The sequence below is a fragment of the Dendrobates tinctorius genome, unplaced genomic scaffold (genome assembly GCF_039654945.1).
Source record: "Dendrobates tinctorius isolate UK_male_01 unplaced genomic scaffold, ASM3965494v1 ptg000035l, whole genome shotgun sequence".
NCBI classification, from domain to species: Eukaryota; Metazoa; Chordata; class Amphibia; order Anura; family Dendrobatidae; genus Dendrobates; species Dendrobates tinctorius.
Window position 1 is genome coordinate 1,301,368 of NW_027361703.1, and position 17,936 is coordinate 1,319,303.

Below are 17,936 nucleotides of genomic sequence, written 5' to 3' on the forward strand. Positions count from 1 at the left end.
GAAGGTTTAAGCATACTCACAGATGCGGATTCTTTACTGTAAGAGCAGTGAGACTATGGAACTCTCCGCCATATAATGTTGTAATGAGTGATTCCCTACTAAAATTTAAGAAGGCACTGGATGCCTTTCTTGAAAAGTATAATATTACAGGTTATATACACTAGTTTCCTTAATATTGCGTTGATCCGGGGAGCTAGTCTGATTGCCGTATGTGGAGTCGGGAAGGAATTTTTTTCCCCAATGTGAAGCTTACTGTTTGCCCCATTTGGTTTTTTTTTGCCTTCTCTGGATCAACATGTTAGGGCAAGTTAGGATAGGATATGGGTTGAACTAGATGGACTTTAAAGTCTTCCTTCAACCTTAATAACTATGTTACTGCAGTTGTGGCCAAAAGTATTGACACCCCTGCAATTCTGTCAGATAATACTCAGTTTCTTCCTGAAAATGATTGCAAACACAAATTCTTTGGTATTATTATCTTCATTTAATTTGTCTTAAATGAAAAAGCACAAAAGAGACTGAAGCAAAAAGCAAAACATTGATCATTTCACACAAAACTCCAAAAATGGGCCAGACAAAAGTATTTGCACCCTCAGCCTAATATTTGGTTGCACAACCTTTAGCTAAAATAACTGCGAACAACCGCTTCCAGTAACCATCAATGAGTTTCTTACAATGCTCTGCTGGAATTTTAGACCATTCTTCTTTGGCAAACTGCTCCAGGTCCCTGATATTTGAATGGTGCCTTCTCCAAACTGCCATTTTTAGATCTCTCCACAGGTGTTCTATGGGATTCAGGTCTGGACCCATTGCTGGCCACCTTAGAAGTGATAGTCAGTGAAGCAATTCTGTGTTCTTCCAGCTGGGGCCGTGGACCCCTAATCTGACATCCTGTAGAGCAGGGTTCCCCAACTCCAGTCCTCAAGGCCCACCAACAGATCATGTTTTCAGGATTTCCTTAGTATTGCTCAAGCGATAATTGCTTCAGCTGTGCAATACAAAGGAAATCCTGAAAACATGACCTGTTGGTGGGCCTTGAGGACTGGAGTTGGGGAACCCTGCTGTAGAGTCTCTTGGAACAGAGGAAAAAGTCTCCTTATATAGGAGCCAGCATCCAGAGGTCAGAGAGCCAACATCCAGAGGTCAAGAGAAAGATGTGAATGAGGTTATCTTGCATTGTTTACTTATTTATAGTTTATCCTTCAATGTTTGCAAGTCAACAAACTTCATGGCCCAATACAATGTGTAATCAACATATCAGCAAACCCTGTGATCCTATTTTGCAAAGATAGCAGTACAATTAAAGCTGGAGTCACATATAGCGACTTAGCAGCGATACCGACACCGATATCAATGTGTCAGCATCGCTGGTAAGTCGCTATGTGATCGCTGGTGAGCTGTCACACAGACAGCTTCACCAGCGATCAGCACAGCGATGCCGAGCGCCCGGCATCGCTTGCTATCCCTGTAAAAAATAGAATTAAAATAAAAAATATTGTTATTCTCACCTTCCGACGTCCCGCGCAGCCTTCCTCTCTCCACGCTCCGGTCCCAGTAATCCTTTGCGAGAATGACCGCGAGAGTCACGGTCTCGCGGGAGCGCGAAGTCTCGTGGTCATTCGTGCAAAGGATTACTGGGACCGGAGCGTGGAGAGAGGAAGGCTGCGCGGGACTTCGGAAGGTGAGAATAACAATATTTTTTATTTTAATTCTATTTTTTACAGCTGATCGCTGGTCTCCTGCCTGTCACACGCAGCGATGCGTAATGGCCAGCGAGAGCCCAGCGACCCAAAAAATGTCCAGAGATTTCTTACAGCGATCCCGGCAGGGGGGCCGGTCGCTGATCGCTGTCACACACAGCGATCTCGCTGGTGAGATCGCTGTTACGTCACAAAAGTTGTGACTCAGCAGCGATCTCGCTAGCGAGATTGCTATGTGTGACTCCAGCTTAACTGTAGGAGCTGATATAGGAAGTAAATAAACATTTGTCCATTTGCAATTATCAATTCAACCTACAAGAAGAGTCAGTACTTCAGACAACATGATTCTGGGCCTACTGAATTTATGTCTGGCGTAATTAAGAAGAAAGAGTGATTGCGCACCCTTTGGGCGCGCGCTGGGATTACAAACCATGTAATGACCAGACTGACCTTGCAATGGGGTGTAACCACGCTCCAGACTGGCATATGTGCAGACTAACAGCAAGCATAAATACCTGGTGTATCTCTCCTGCCACTCCTACCTTGTGTATGAAAAAGCTCTGTAGTTAATACTGTTCGGGTACAGTTATTCGATAGCCCTATCCATGAAGAAAGCGCACGGGTAGAGCTATCCCATAGCTCTATTCCTAAAGGAAATGAACAGGTGGAGCTATCCGATAGCGCTATCCTTCAGTGTTCCTGAACGTAAGCTATTTCACATGGTTGAGCGCACTTGGGATCTGCCCCCAAGGCCCTGCCCATGCCCAATTTTTGGTCTGTAGACCACGGCTAGGAGTTAGTCCCGCTTTTGTGTACAAAATATTGGGGCTTTTACAATTGTTAAAAATCTTAATAAAAGACTTCTTTGTACACACAGTTGACAGTAACCCATTTGGCAACATTAGGAATAAGTTTACTTTGCTTCTGGGTCTGAAATATTTTGACCTTTATTTGTTGGCTTTTCTTTCCCATGGAGAAAGCCACATATAGAGGTAAATAATTCCTACAATATCCAAGGACTGTCCCTGAGATTTATTGATGGTCATTGCAAAAGCCAAGATGACCGGAAACTGACGCCGTCGCATCTGGACTGGCAAGTTTTTATCTTTGGAAATCAGGTCAATTCTTGGAATAAGAACTGTCTGACCCTTTGCTTTTCCAATTATAACAACGGCATGAATAACGTTTGCTTTTAATCTTTTCACATAAAGCCTTGTGCCATTACAAAGGCCACGCTTTCTGTTAAGATTACGCAGGAGCATAATTACAGCTCCTGGTTTCAGCTTTAGTTCATGACGAGGCAACCCAGTGGGATTCAAAGAGTTAAGAAACTCTACAGGGTAATCTGTGAGAATCACACCCTCCTCTTCCAATCAGCGCTGAGTGGAATTGCCCTAACTGCCATACCAATGATCCCTTTAAGAGGCCCTGGGGTCAGAACCACAGCACTGAGTGGAACGGTCCTAACTTCCATACCGGGGATCCCTTTAAGAGAGGCCTGGGGTCAAAGCCAAAGTGCTGGATGGATTTGCCCTGACTTCCATACCAATGATCCCTTTAATAAAAGCCTGGGGTCAGAAACAGAGCGCTGGGGGATTTGCCTTAACTTCCATACAGGAGATCCCTTTAAGAGAGCCTGGGGTCAGTTTCAAAGCGCAGAGTGGATTTGCCCTAACTTCTGTACCGGGGATCCCTTTAAGAGGGGCCTGTGGTCAGAACCAGAGTACTTAGTGGAATTGCCCTAACTTTCATACCAATGATCCCTTTAAGAGACCCTGGGGTCAGAACTACAGCGCTGAGTGGAAAGGTCCTAACTTCCATACTGAGAATCCCTTTAAGAGGGAAGATGTGCCTATGGGATGGAGGATGTGTGAAGGGGATATGGGCACGGCATTTCTGTCATGTGCTCTCTGCTCCTTTCTGGGGGGCAGACAATGGCTGGGAGCTTATGTTTCCGGGGATGCTAGATTTCTCCCACCTTGTCAGTATCTACTGAGGTGTTGTTGTTGAGTGGGAAAACTCTTGCTCATAGCAACCAATCACAGCTCAGCTACTTTTAAACAGCTCTAGTGAAATGAAAGATGCTTCGTGATGGACTGTGGATGACACATTGTGCACAGACACACGGACACGTCCAAAATAGGATTATGGTTGCTGTGTCACAATCTGCATACTGCATTGGCCGATACAGTTAGGAGTGACAGTAGCTTCAGATGCAGATGGTCCTCCCAAGCCTGTGGCAAATGCACCCTCTGCCCTTCGGTAGCTACCCTACTGCAATGACTGTTAAATTACCAACTGAAAGGACTATTGAGGTATTTTTTTTACTAGAAGAACTGTTTAAAATAGGTAATAACATTATAATGCAATGTTTTATAACTTTTTATGTCAGACAAACTACCAATAAGATTGTAACTGGAATTCCACTTTAAGTAACACAATATTTTTTAGGTCTCCAGAGACAGTAGAAAGGCTGCCAAAATATATTTTGCAAAACCGAGTCTTTAATACCCAGTCCAGACAGCAGCCTCTGGCCAAAAGCTCAGAGTTAGTGGGTGGTGAATTTATCTGGCTATCAAGCATTTTATTAGCTGTTGAATGTGCGCTGTTACTTGATTTATGGCTTTGTCAGAACTTTAGCATTAAAGGCCTGTAGAAAGACACCAGATAAACATAGTTCAATTACTCTATCAATCAAGCTTTGTCATACTTATAAAAACTTACAAGTTGTTTTTGCATTATTACTGTTCAGTTTTGTATGGATAGTTAGCAAAGCATGTATAGAGGGAGCATGCCCTTCATTATGCCTTCTTAGACCTCACAGAGGCAAGGTAAGATCCTGTGGACTTCAAGTGCTGTATGATGGCTTTGTACAAAACAAAAGGATACATGAATATGAGGTTTTAACCCCTTAAGCCCCAAGGGTGGTTTGCACGTTCATGACCGGGCCAATTTTTACAATTCTGACCACCATCCCTTTATGAGGTAATAACTCTGAAACGCTTCCATGGATCCCGGTGATTCTGACATTTTTTTTCTCGTGAAAATTTTGAAAATTTCGCAATGTTCCAACTTTGAATTTTTATGCCCTTAAATCACAGAGATACGGCACACAAAAAACTTGATAAGTAACATTTCCCACATGTTTACTTTACATCAGCACAATTTTGGAAACAACATTTTTTTTTGTTAGGAAGTTATAAGGGTTAAAAATTGACCAGTGATTTTTCATTTTGCAACACCATTTTATTTTTACGGACCACATCACATTTGAAGCCACTTTGAGGGGTCTATATGATAGAAAATACCCAAAAGTGACACCATTTTAAAAACTGCACCCCTTAAGGTGCTCAAAACCACATTCAAGAAGTTTATTAATCCTTTAGGTGCGTCACAGGAATTTTTTGAATATTTAAAAAAAAAAAATGAACATTTTAACTTTTTTTCACAAAAAAATACTTCAGGTTCAATTTTTTTATTTTACCAAGGGTAACAGGAAAAATTGGACTGCAAAATTTGTTGTGCAATTTGTCCTGAGTACGCTGATACCTGATATGTTGGGGGGAACCACTGTTTCGGAGCATGGCTGAGCTCAGAAGGGAAGGAGCGCCGTTTGACTTTTTCAATGCAAAATTGGCTGGAATTCAGATCGGACACCATGTCACGTTTGGAGAGCCCCTGATGTACCTAAGCAGTGGAAACCCCCCACAAGTGAACCCATTTTGGAAACTAGACCCCCCAAGGAACTTATCTAGATATGTGGTGAGAACTTTGAACCCACAAGGGCTTCACAGAAGTTTATAACGAACAGCGGTACAATTAAAAAATCATATTTTTTCCACAAAAAAAATTTTCACCCCCAATTTTTATTTTCCTAAGGGTAACAGGACCCCAAAAGTTATTGTGCAATTTGTCCTGAGTACGCTGATACCCCACATGTGGGGGTAAACCACTATTTGGGCGCATGGCAGAGCTCGGAAGGGAAGCAGCGCCATTTGACGTTTTTGGCTGGAATTGAGATCGGACACCATGTCGCGTTTGGACAGAAGTTTATAACGCCCGGGCGTGAAAATAAAAAAATCGTATTTTTTTCCCCAAACATGATCTTTTAGTCACCAATTTTTTTATTTTCCCAAGGGTACCAGGAGAAATTGGACCCGAAAAGTTGTTGTCTAATTTGTCCTGAGTACGCTGATATCCCATGTGTGGGAGAAAACTACTGTATGGGCACACGTCGGGTCTCTGAAGGGAAGTAGTGACGTTTTGGAATGCAGACTTTGATGGAATGGTCTGCGGGTGTCATGTGCGTTTGGAGAGCCCCTGATGTACCTAATCTATTGAAACTCCCCACAAGTGACCTCATTTTGGAAACTAGACCCCCCCACGGAACTTATCTAGATGTGTGGTCAGCACTTCGAACCCCCAAGTGCTTCACAGAAGTTTATAACGCCCGGGCGTGAAAATAAAAAAATCATTTTTTTCCACAAAAATGTTATTTTTGCCCCCAATTTTTTATTTTCCTAAGGGTAACAGGAGAAATTGGACCCCAAAAGTTGTTCTGCAATTTGTCCTGAGTAGGCTGATAAAACACTGTTTGGGCGCATGGCAGAGCTTGGAAGGGAAGGACCACCATTTGACTTTTTCAACTCAGAAATGGCTGGAATTGAGATCAGACGCCATGTTGCATTTGGAGAGCACCTGATGTGCCCAAACAGTGGAAACCCCCAATTCTAACTCCAACCCTAACCCCAACACACCCCTAACCCTAATCTCAGCCCTAACCCTAACCCTAGCCCTGGCCCTAACCCTAGCCCTAACCCTAATGGGAAAATGGAAATAAATACATTTTCTTTTCATTTTATTATTTTTCCCTAACTAAGGGGGTGATAACGGGGGGTTTGATTTACTATTTATGGCGGGTTTTTATGTTTGGCAGCTGTCAAACGCTGAAAGACGCTTTTTATTGTAAAAATAGTTTTTGCATCACCACATATTGAGAGCTATAATTTTTCCGTATTTTGACCCACCGAGTCATGTGAGGTCTTATTTTTTGCGGGACGAATTGACGTTTTTATTGGTACCATTTTCAGGCACGTGACATTTTTTGATCGCTTTTTATTCCGATTTTTGGGACGCAGAATGAACAAAAACCAGCGATTCATGAATTTCTTTTGGGGGGGGTGCGTTTACACAGTTCCGCGTGCGATAAAATTGATAAAGCGGTTTTATTCTTCGGGTCGGTACGGTTACAGCGATACCTCATTTAGGTCTTTTTTTATGTTTTGTCGGTTTTATGCAATGAAAACTATTTTATATAAAAAATAATTATTTTTGCATTGCTTTATTCTGCGAGCTATAACTTTTTTATTTTTTCACTGATGATGGTATATGGCTGCTCGTTTTTTGCGGGACAAGATGACGTTTTCAGTGGTACCATGGATATTTATATGTGTCTGTTTGATCGCGCGTTATTGCACTTTTTGTTCAGCGGTATGATAAATCATTATTTTTTGCTTCGTTTTTTATTTTTATTTTTTAAGGGGTTCGCTAAAGGGGTTAACTAATGGGACAGTTTTATAGGGCAGGTTGTTACGGACACGGCGATACCAAATATGTGTACTTTTATTGTTTTTGGTTTTTTTATTTCCAGAAAATGAATTTATTGGGGGAATATTTTTTTTTTTTTCTAATTTATTTGGTGTTTTTTTTTTTAAATTATTTTAACACTTTTTTTTTAACTTTATTACATTGTCCCAGGTGGGACATCACTGTCCTGTGACAGATCGCTGATCTGTCACATCACAGATCACTCTGACAGAGCAGCGATCTGTCACAGGCAGTGCAGCAGGCTTCCTCGTGCCTGCGCTTCGCAGGCACTGAGGAAGCCGGCTCCCTGCAGGCCCCCGAAGGTCCCCGTCGCCATCTTGGATTCGGGGGCCTGCAGGGAAGGAGCCCCCCGCAGCAGCGCTGCACATTGCGCTTCCGTGGGGGGCTCAGGGAAGCACGGAGGGAGCCCCCTCCCTGCCGATGCTTCCCTTTAACCTCCGGTACACCGCGATCGTGTTTGATTGCGGTGTGCAAGGGGTTAACGTGTCGGGGGCAGTCTGTGACCGCCCCTGACACATTGTGCTGGGTGTCAGCTGTGATAATCAGCTGACACCCGGCCGCGATCAGCTGCTCTCACCACGTGGGCGCCGCTAATCGCTATGACGTACTATCCCGTCCCTGGGAATTAAGTCCCAGGGCACATGGACGGGATAGTACGTCATATGGGATTAAGGGGTTAAATAGCCAGTGTCGTTTAACCCCTTGACAAATGCTGATATGCATTTTAACAGTGTCAAGTATAGCGCCCCCCAGCATCTGAATATATCCGGGTTTTAGCTCTGGTTTAACAGTCAGTCCCTGTCATGTGATCTCCATTGTTCACCCCATAGGGAGGATGAACCCTATAGAGCACTTTTGCGATGTTAGGGCGATGAGTTTGGACCCGTACCCATAGCAATAAAGATGAATTGTTTTCAGATTTGCAAATGAAGTGGAGCAAGATCCATCAGGATGTCTTGAATACCCTAGTGACTTCAGTGCCCCGTCGGTGTGGTGCAGTAATTAAAGCAAGAGGCTATGCTACAAAATACTAAGTTATGGCATTTTACAATGAATTACGGCACTCTCTATGTTGTTATCAATAAAGAGTATATGCAAAACTTTTGGCATTCAATTGTCTTTAATTCATTAAATGACCATACCTATATTCTAAAGCATTTTGGTTAAAATTAAGGTCTTGCATGATGACAACTTGCGCTTTCAATTCATCATCAGCTCAGAACACGAAGCCACACTGTTTTTCTATCATACATGGAATAGTGTTTATTTCCACTGGTTGTACTGTATAAAAAACAAAACCATGAACATAAAATCCCTGCCATATGGCACTAACTAAACAAAATGCAGTAGAACATGGCTAATCAGACATGGTTGAGCTAGTCTCAGGTCAGTCACACAAAACAGCTATCGTCCATAGCAGCCAGTGATACTTGTAGTATAGTGCACATGGCCTGTGCAGTCTTTTTCAGAGAGAATCTGGCTTGTCTCTCTCCAGCTCCAACACAACCTTCAGGGTATGTGCACACGGTGCGGATTCTGCTGCGGATCCGCAGCGGTTTTGGCCCTGCGCATCCGCAGCAGATTTAGGTGCGTTGTACAGTACCTTTGTTTTCAATGGTAAACTGGAAAACGCTGTGCACATGCTGTGGATTTTTCTGCGGTTTACAATCCGCAGCATGTCAATTCTTTTGTGCAGAACCGCTGCGGTTTCACACCTCATTCATTATGAGGTGTGAAACCACAGGGCAAAACCGCAGGCAAATCCGCAGATAAGCCGCAGGACTTTACTCCTGCGGTTTTATCTGCGGATTTTACTACAAAATCCGCACCCCCAAAAATCTCTGTGTGCACTTACCCTCATTGCTCAGCTTCCTCAGCTGACTTACCAGTTAACACATGGCCTGGTTCTACTCATCACTATCCAGGTGCCTGTGGTTCTAAGATTTACGTATATGTTTTTTTAAAATGAAAGAAACACAGGTGGCAAGCAAAAAGGCAAATACCTGGCAGGTACATTAGAATCTAAAAGACGTTGTGTGCACATACCTTTACAAAGTCACAGGATCTCTTGCTATTCACAGCCTTAGTACAAAACATGGAAGCTGATGCCAATGACTGTTTTTATATGTCATTCACTGGTCAAGTGCAATTGCCTGCTGTTTTTATAGCACATGTATTGTGCAGTTACAACCTTCTCTCCCAAGTATTATTTCTTTTTAGAGCACCATCGATTTGTATGTGTGAAAAAGGCTTTACGTACATAATACAGATAAAAATTACAATGAACAAACTAACAACGACAGACTGGAATAGAGGGGGAAAGGGCCCTGCGGGCTTACAGTGCACAGAAAGGAAATTATGTTAGAAGTGAATGCTGATGGCAGCTCTGCCAGCAAAGTACACATTCCCTGCTTTTTAAAGAAATTAAAACAGTTTTGCAGAGGAGGCAGATAGAACAACTATGGGTATCAAAAAGTGGACAAAAATTGAACAGCACACTGACCAGTGTAACTGAATAGGGCTGTTCAGATGACCGTGTTTTCACACTGACCAAGTATTCATATGAAAAAAAATGCAATATTATCTTCCAAGTCTTGAATGAGACACATCCATTCAAGTCTGCATACCCAAAAAAATCTGCAACATCAAAAACTTATTGTGAAAAATCTGATTTCACACAGAACATTTGTGTTGCATCTGATTTTTAGAGGGGTTTTCCCATGAACAAAAGTTCATTTTAATTAATAGATCTTGGAATAATAAGTTTCACAATTGGATGTGTTATTAAAATGTCCCTGTGCTTAAATAATCTTATAAATGTGCCCCTGCTGTGTACTGTGTATTGGCAGTGTCTGTCCTTACAGGGATATGGTCTGATCATACCACAGCTCCTGGGCAGGGGAGGAAGCAAAAGAGAGGATACAGACAGACATTGTTTTTAAACAATGTTATACTTCAAAGAAAGAATCATTTGTGATCCACTGCTGTAATGTCAGTATATTCTTTTGCTCCCCCCCCCCCCACCTGGCCAGGAGCTGTGGTACGATCAGACCATGCTCCTGCACGGTCAGACACAGCCATTACACAGTACACAGCAGGGGCACATTTATAAGATTATCTCCGCACAGGAACATTTTATTTAAACAATTGTGGAAATTATATTATTCCAAGATTTCTTAATTAATGAACATTTGTCTGTGGGAAAACTCCTTAAGGATACATGACATTACTAACCTATGAAATGGTTTTTCATCATGTACTGTACATTTTTTAAAATAAATGTACGAAAAAGTGGGTCGTGCAGTGATGGTCACATACATGTTGCAAAGCGGACATTTGGATGGCACTCAGATGACAATATGGATGAATAAAAGAAACAAAACAGGGCACATCCACTGTGTGAAACCTTTAAAACACAATTGTAATGGTGAGGCAAGGAGAGACTCACCTGATAGGGTAGTGAAACTTCGGTCACACCACCTACAAACGCATGAAACAATTGCTGCAGTCTGCACAGGGTCCAAAGACTTGTAAATGAAGATGGCTTTAAGGTGCAATGATACACTGCGCTGCTGTAGGTATAATTCAAGGAACTTTATTGGTGCCTACGCGTTTCCTGACCTGTCCCAGCTCACTTTAGTGAGCTGGGACCAATAAGTCTTGGTGCAAATCATACTATTCTTGACACAAAAAGTAATGTCTAGAAAGTTCATGGTTTGGTTACTGATGTGAGGGGTGAATTACGGTCCCCAGTTATTATTCTGTATGGTGGAAATGAACTGATCAGCACTTATAAAACGTGTGTCCCATATTAAAAAGAGGTCATCTATATATCTCTTATAAAGGATTATGCTTTTTGCAAATTCTTTTTTTTTTTTTTATCCGTTATTCAGGGTACATCTCTTTGGATTTACTCTTTATTCTGGAAGAGAATAGATTGATCTTAACATTGATCCGAAAAATCATACCCCATTCCTCACTAGTCACCATGGTCATGTGGATTAAAACACCATACACTCTCAACTTTGGAACTGTGTTCTAGACTCCTTGAGGATGGTTTTAACTACTTTTTTATTGGACCCCGTGATCCCCCGTGTCTATTTCAAAAGAAATATATATATTCTCTTTTTTATTGTTCTTGAGTATGTATTCTTATTATATGCGGTTTTAATATATTCTATTAAAATACAATTATTTTAACATGTTTTATACCATTGCCTTGCTGATGTGGCAGTTACTTGTCCTGCCCCCCCTTTTTTTTCCACTTTGGATTGTATATAAACTCCTGCATTGCATGCTTGTATCATGCCCTGATAATATGGATGAACGTCGTTCAAGTTTTCTGGGTCAATCTCTGATAATTTTTCATATGCTTGCCTGATCCTGGGCCAAGTCTCAAAAAAGCCCTTCAATTTGCTCTTTTTTTTCTAACTGTGTTTAATAGACAGGAATACATTTAAAATTACTATAATGTTGTATACCATCGGCTTCAATCTCTCCCATTTTGACAGAAAAGCTAAATTGTACAACTGGGGATTTTCTCTTCACTGGCACTGATAATGTTTTTGCGTTTGCATCTAGGATATATTACATATTATAACCAGTGACACTTTTTCTTTTCTCTGCTTTTAGCATGTTCTTGTCACCCCGTTGGATCAGCAAAACTTTCCTTTAGCAACCACACATTATGTGACCCTCAGAATGGAAACTGCCCTTGTAAACCCGGTGTAGCTGGCCCTACTTGTGACCGATGTATGATTGGATATTGGGGATTTGGTGAATATGGTTGTAGACCATGTGCTTGTCCGGGAAACTGTGATTCTTTCACTGGAGACTGTATCACCAAGTAAGTTTATGATGGTTTAAAAAAACATATAATAAATAAATAATAATCTTTATTTTTATATAGCGCTAACATATTCCGCAGCGCTTTACAGTTTGGAACATATTTTCATCACTGTCCCTGATGGGGCTCACAATCTAAATTCCCTATCAGTATGTCTTTGGAGTGTGGGAGGAAACCGGAGTGCCCGGAGGAAACGCGTGCAAACACGGGGAGAACATACAAACTCCTTGCAGATGTTGGTCTCCTGATGTCTGACAGAACACTTCCAGTTCACACCTCTACAAGAAGATCTTCAGATGTCTAATAGAACACTTCCACCGCATCTACATGTATACAAAAACCTTAATTTGATTTCCTTGGCCTGTCTTTCAACCATCTCTCATGTCCTTGTATAATTCCTATATAAATGTTGCCATCTCTTCTCAGTACAGCCTGATGAAGGGGCCTTCTGAGCCTTGAAAGCTTGCAAATATAATTTCTCTGGTTAGGCAAAAAAAGGTATCACTCCATGAATACTTTTCTCAATTTTGGGGGGGGGGGGTGGCCTGAGGAAGTGGTGATGGCCAACTCACTGAATGAATTTAAGAAAGGAATGGATGCTTTTCTTGTGAGTAACAGTATAGAAGGTTACAAATAACATAATATCATAGGTAGATGGTTGACCCAGCTTAGGGGAAGGAATTTTTTTCCCTATGGAGAAAATTGGCTTCTACTCTGTGGGTTTTTTGCCTTCCCCAGGATCAACAAGGCAGAACATCTGCACTAAAACTAGGCTGAACTAGATGGACATAAGGTTTCCTTCAGCCTTCAAAACTATGTTACTATGTTACATAAGTATTTACATCTATTTTTCTGGCTAACACGGTACCATAATATTATTTTGTATTGTACATCGTAAATATTGCCTCTATGAACTATAAATTACATTTAACGGTAAAAAAATGCTGCATGATTGAGTCCTTTTGCCCCCTTTAAATGTAAGTAATCTGTTCTTAAATTCATTTATTTTTAATTCACAGCTTGGAAGTTGACTGGTATCATGGTCCTGATTTCTTATCAACTGAACAGGGATTTTCAGCTCTTCGTCATTCAGGTGAGAATTTTTTACCCTTTTTTATTTCTATTTGGTGTGTTCTGTTTTTCATATTCAATTCTGTTTGCTTCTTTGTTCCCATCTACCAGAATGTGCAGTTTTATAGAATGAGCATTATGTCAGCGATACCATCCGATATCATGAAGTATCGGATCGGATTGGATCGGACCGATACTTTTTGGGTATCGGGTATCGCCGATTCCGATACCGGAAACCCCATTCAAGTCAATGTGACAGAAATATCGGAATTAAAAAAACCCCTTTCTTTACTTGTACATCCAGTTCGGGAGGGGGGAAGAGTCTGGGCGGTGCGTGGGCGGACACTGTGCGTGTCTGTGTGTGCGGGTGGGGTCTGTACGGGCCTCTCGGGGGTCTGTGTGGGCCTGCCGGGGGTCTGTGTGGGCTGCCGTGGGTCTGTGCGGACCTGCTGGGGGTCTGTGCGGGCAGCCGGGGGTCTGTGCGGGCCTACCGGGGGTCTGTGCGGGCCTCCCGGGGTTCTGTGCGGGCCTCCCGGGGTTCTGTGCGGGCCTGCCGGGGTTCTGTGCGGGCCTGCCGGGGTTCTGTGCAGGCCTGCCGGGGGTTGTGTGTGTGTGTGTGTGCAGGCATCGTCTGATGGGACTACAAGTCCCATCGGGCTATGCCTGCTATAATGACAGTGATTGACACATTAGCCAATGATGGGACAGTAGTAGTCCCATCATCCGGCTAATGTGTTGAATGTAAAAAAAAAAACATACATACTACATATATACTACATTCATACAACATACATACATACTTCATATATACTACATTCATACAACATACATACATACTACTTACATACTACATATATACTACATTCATACAACATACATACATGCTACATACATACTACATATATACTACATTCATACAACATACATACATGCATACATACATACTTCATATATACTACATTCATACAACATACATACATACTACATTCATACAACATACTACATACATACTACATATATACTACATTCATACAACATACATACATAGTACATACTACATACATACAACATACATAAAACATGCTACAGACATACAACATACATAATACATTCATACATTCATACAATACATACATATAGACATACAGTACATATAACATAGAGTACATACTCACCATCACTTGTCACTTTGATCCCTGAAGCCAGTATTTTTTCAAATTTGTTATTTTGTGTTTTCTTGTTGTGTCTCAGCCATTGGGTGGTGTGAGCATTGTCTTACCGACTTGTTCACACTTGTGCATGTTACATATGTTTTTAATATGTTGTATGAATGTAGTATATATGTAGTATGTATGTATGTTGTATGAATGTAGTATGTATGTATGTTGTATGAATGTAGTATATATGTAGTATGTATGTATGTTGTATGAATGTTGTATATATGTAGTATGTATATTATTTTTTTTTTTTTTTTTTTTTTTTTTTTTACATTCAACACATTAGCCGGATGATGGGACTACTACTGTCCCATCATTGGCTAATGTGTCAATCACTGTCATTGTAGCAGGCATAGAACCCCGGCAGGCCCGCACAGAACCCCGGGAGGCCCGCACAGAACCCCGGGAGGCCCGCACAGACCCCCGGTAGGCCCGCACTTGTAGTCCCATCGGACGATGCCTGCACACGCAAAGACCCCCGGCAGGCCCGCACAGACCCCCGGCAGGCCCGCACAGAACTCGCATCATGATGCGCACAGACCGCGCATCATGATGACATCATTTCAGCAGCAAATCACAGCCACAACACTGGCTCATTGCATTATGGGAATTTCCGATTCCGGTATCCGATATTGTAAAAATATCGGTATTCGGTATCGGAATTCCAATACAGCGAATATCGGCCGATACCCGATATTTGCAGTATCGGAATGCTCAACACTAGTCAGCTGTACTTTTCCAGTTAAAATATGTGCCCTTTATAATTAGGAAAATAAAGCTGCGCTGCACCACTGCCATAGACAAGAAGGCACATTTTACTGAAACAGTCTTGGTGTAAAAGTCCCAAGTACGCTTGATACAGAAATGCTTTTGTGGCATCATACCAGTGACCAAGTTGTATGTTTCTCACAGAGTAAAGATTTAACCAAATAGTAAAAGTGTCTCAGTCTGTAACCTTGAGGAAAAGCTGAGTTCACACATTTTCTGACTCTTAATGATGCAGTAATGAACTTACCCAAGTTCCTAAAAAAAACTCTTTGACTTTCTTTCTGGCAGTTTCTTTTTTAGTTGGATTCAGCATCATAATAGACTACCAGTACATTAAAAAGAAACCAAGTGAAAAGTTATGTACCGTATTTTTCAGATTATAAGACGTTCTTTATTTCCTGCAAATTTAGGGAGAAAATGGGGGTGCTTCTTATAATTTGAATATACCTTACCGGGTGGAGCAGGGTCCCAAGGTTGCTGCTGGAGGAGGCAAGAGTGGCGCGTTGCTGCAGGCCGCAGGCTGGGATGAGGGGGTGTTTGGAGGTGCGACACTGTGGGTGTTCGACCAAGATCTCGGGAAGTACGGGGGGCTCCAGGCTTTTACAAAATTTTGACGGAGCCCCGGCACCACTAAACACCTGCGGTGTCGCACATCCGAACACCCCTTTCTCCCAGTCTCGGGTCCGCAGCATTGCCCCACTCCTGCCTCCGCCAGCAGCGACCTTGGGACCCCGCTTCAGCCACCACCCTCGGTAAGCAATAAGACACATAGATTGTAAGACGCACCACCAACTTATTAAAAAAAAAGTTTTTTTTACTATTTTTCTTAAAATTTGGGATGCGTCTTATAAACCGCAAAATGCGGTATATTGGGCTTCAGTTGCTTATTTGGAGATAAGGGCACATCTGAATCTCATTTTTTTTCTGGACTGAGATAGCTGCTCCTAACATAGTGATGCACATGCAGCAAAACGTGGTCTGAACATAGCCTTAGGCCCTATAAACACCATCATTTTTCATCTTCTAAAATGGTTCTGTTTTACAAGATTACAAAAATGTACCTCTAAAACTGGATTCCTATTCTTTTAATGTACAGGAAACAGGATCAGTCTAGATCTTTTTTTCAATAGGACACAAAAAGGTGATTGGCACCATTTTTGTGTCCTGTTTAGTGTTGATCGATACCATCCGATACCCTAAAATATCGGATCGTATGGTATCGGCCGATACGAAAAAAGTATCGGGTGTCACCGATTCCGATACCGGAAGTCCCATTCAAGTCTATGGGACTTCCGGTATCGGAATAAGAAAAACCCTTTTCTGTCCTTGTACAGCCTCTCGGGGGTATGTACGGACTGTCCGGGGGGCTGTACCGACTGTCCGGGGGTCTGTGCAGGCTGCGGGGGTCTGTGCCGACTGCCCGGGGGTCTGTGCGGACTGCCCGGGGGTCTGTACCGACTGTCTGGGGGTCTGCGCAGGCATCGTCCGATGGGACTACAAGTCCCATCGGGCGATGCCTGCTACCATGACAGTGATTGACACATTAGCCAATGATGGGAGAGTAGTAGTCCCATCATCCGGCTAATGTGTTGAATGTAAAAAAAAAAAAAAAAACATACTACATGCTACATACATGCTACATACATGCTGCATACATGCTGCATACATGCTGCATACATGCTGCATACATGCAACATACATACTACATACATGCAACATACATACTACATACATGCAACATACATGCAACATACATACTACATACATGCAACATACATACTACATACATGCAACATACATACTACATACATACTACATGCTACATACATACTACATACATGCTACATACTACATACATACTACATACATGCAACATACATACTACATACATGCAACATACATACTACATACATGCAACATACATACTACATACATGCAACATACATACTACATGCATGCAACATACATACAACATATATACTACATGCATGCAACATGCATACTCATATATACCACATATATACTACATGCATACTACATATATACCACATGCATGCAACATACATATATACTACATATATACTACATGCATGCAACATACATACTACATATATACCACATGCATGCAACATGCATACTACATATATACTACATGCATGCAACATACATACTACATACATGCTACATGCATGCAACATACATATATACTACATACAATACATTCATACAATACATACATATAGACATACAGTACAAATAACATAGAGTACATACTCCCCATCACTTGTCACTTTGTTCCCCGAAGCCATTGTCATCTATGGAATAAATATTAAAATAACAAACCACCAATATACTTACCCCTGATCCGCAGAAGTCCACGAGTGTCCCACGACGATCTTGCGTGGAGAACAGCAGCATCAGCTGATGCTACCTTTCTCTACGGGCTCCAGGAATCCAATGACGGGAGGTAGGTATCCTTCCACACTGTATTCCTCCGCCACTGTAAAAAAAAAGTCCCTAGTCTCACTTTATGGCATTGCTGTGTGAGAAATTTCCCATGCATGTAGTATATATGTAGTAGGTATGTTGCATGTAGTATATATGTATGTTGCATGCATGTAGTATATATGTAGTGTATATGTAGTATGTATGTTGCATGTAGTATATATGTTGTATATATGTACAGTGGGGCAAAAAAGTATTTAGTCAGTCAGCAATAGTTCCACC

The 17,936-nt window shown here is 41.8% G+C and overlaps 1 protein-coding gene across 1 annotated transcript in view; it reads left to right on the forward strand.

Moving 5' to 3' along the window:
- NTN4 (netrin 4) overlaps positions 1-17,936 on the forward strand; it is a 324,642-nt gene that overhangs the window by 228,511 nt on the left and 78,195 nt on the right. Inside the window, exons 6-7 of the mRNA XM_073573200.1 lie at positions 11,940-12,153; positions 13,173-13,246. Coding sequence (XP_073429301.1) covers positions 11,940-12,153; positions 13,173-13,246 — 288 coding nt within the window. The remainder of the gene's footprint in view (positions 1-11,939; positions 12,154-13,172; positions 13,247-17,936) is intronic.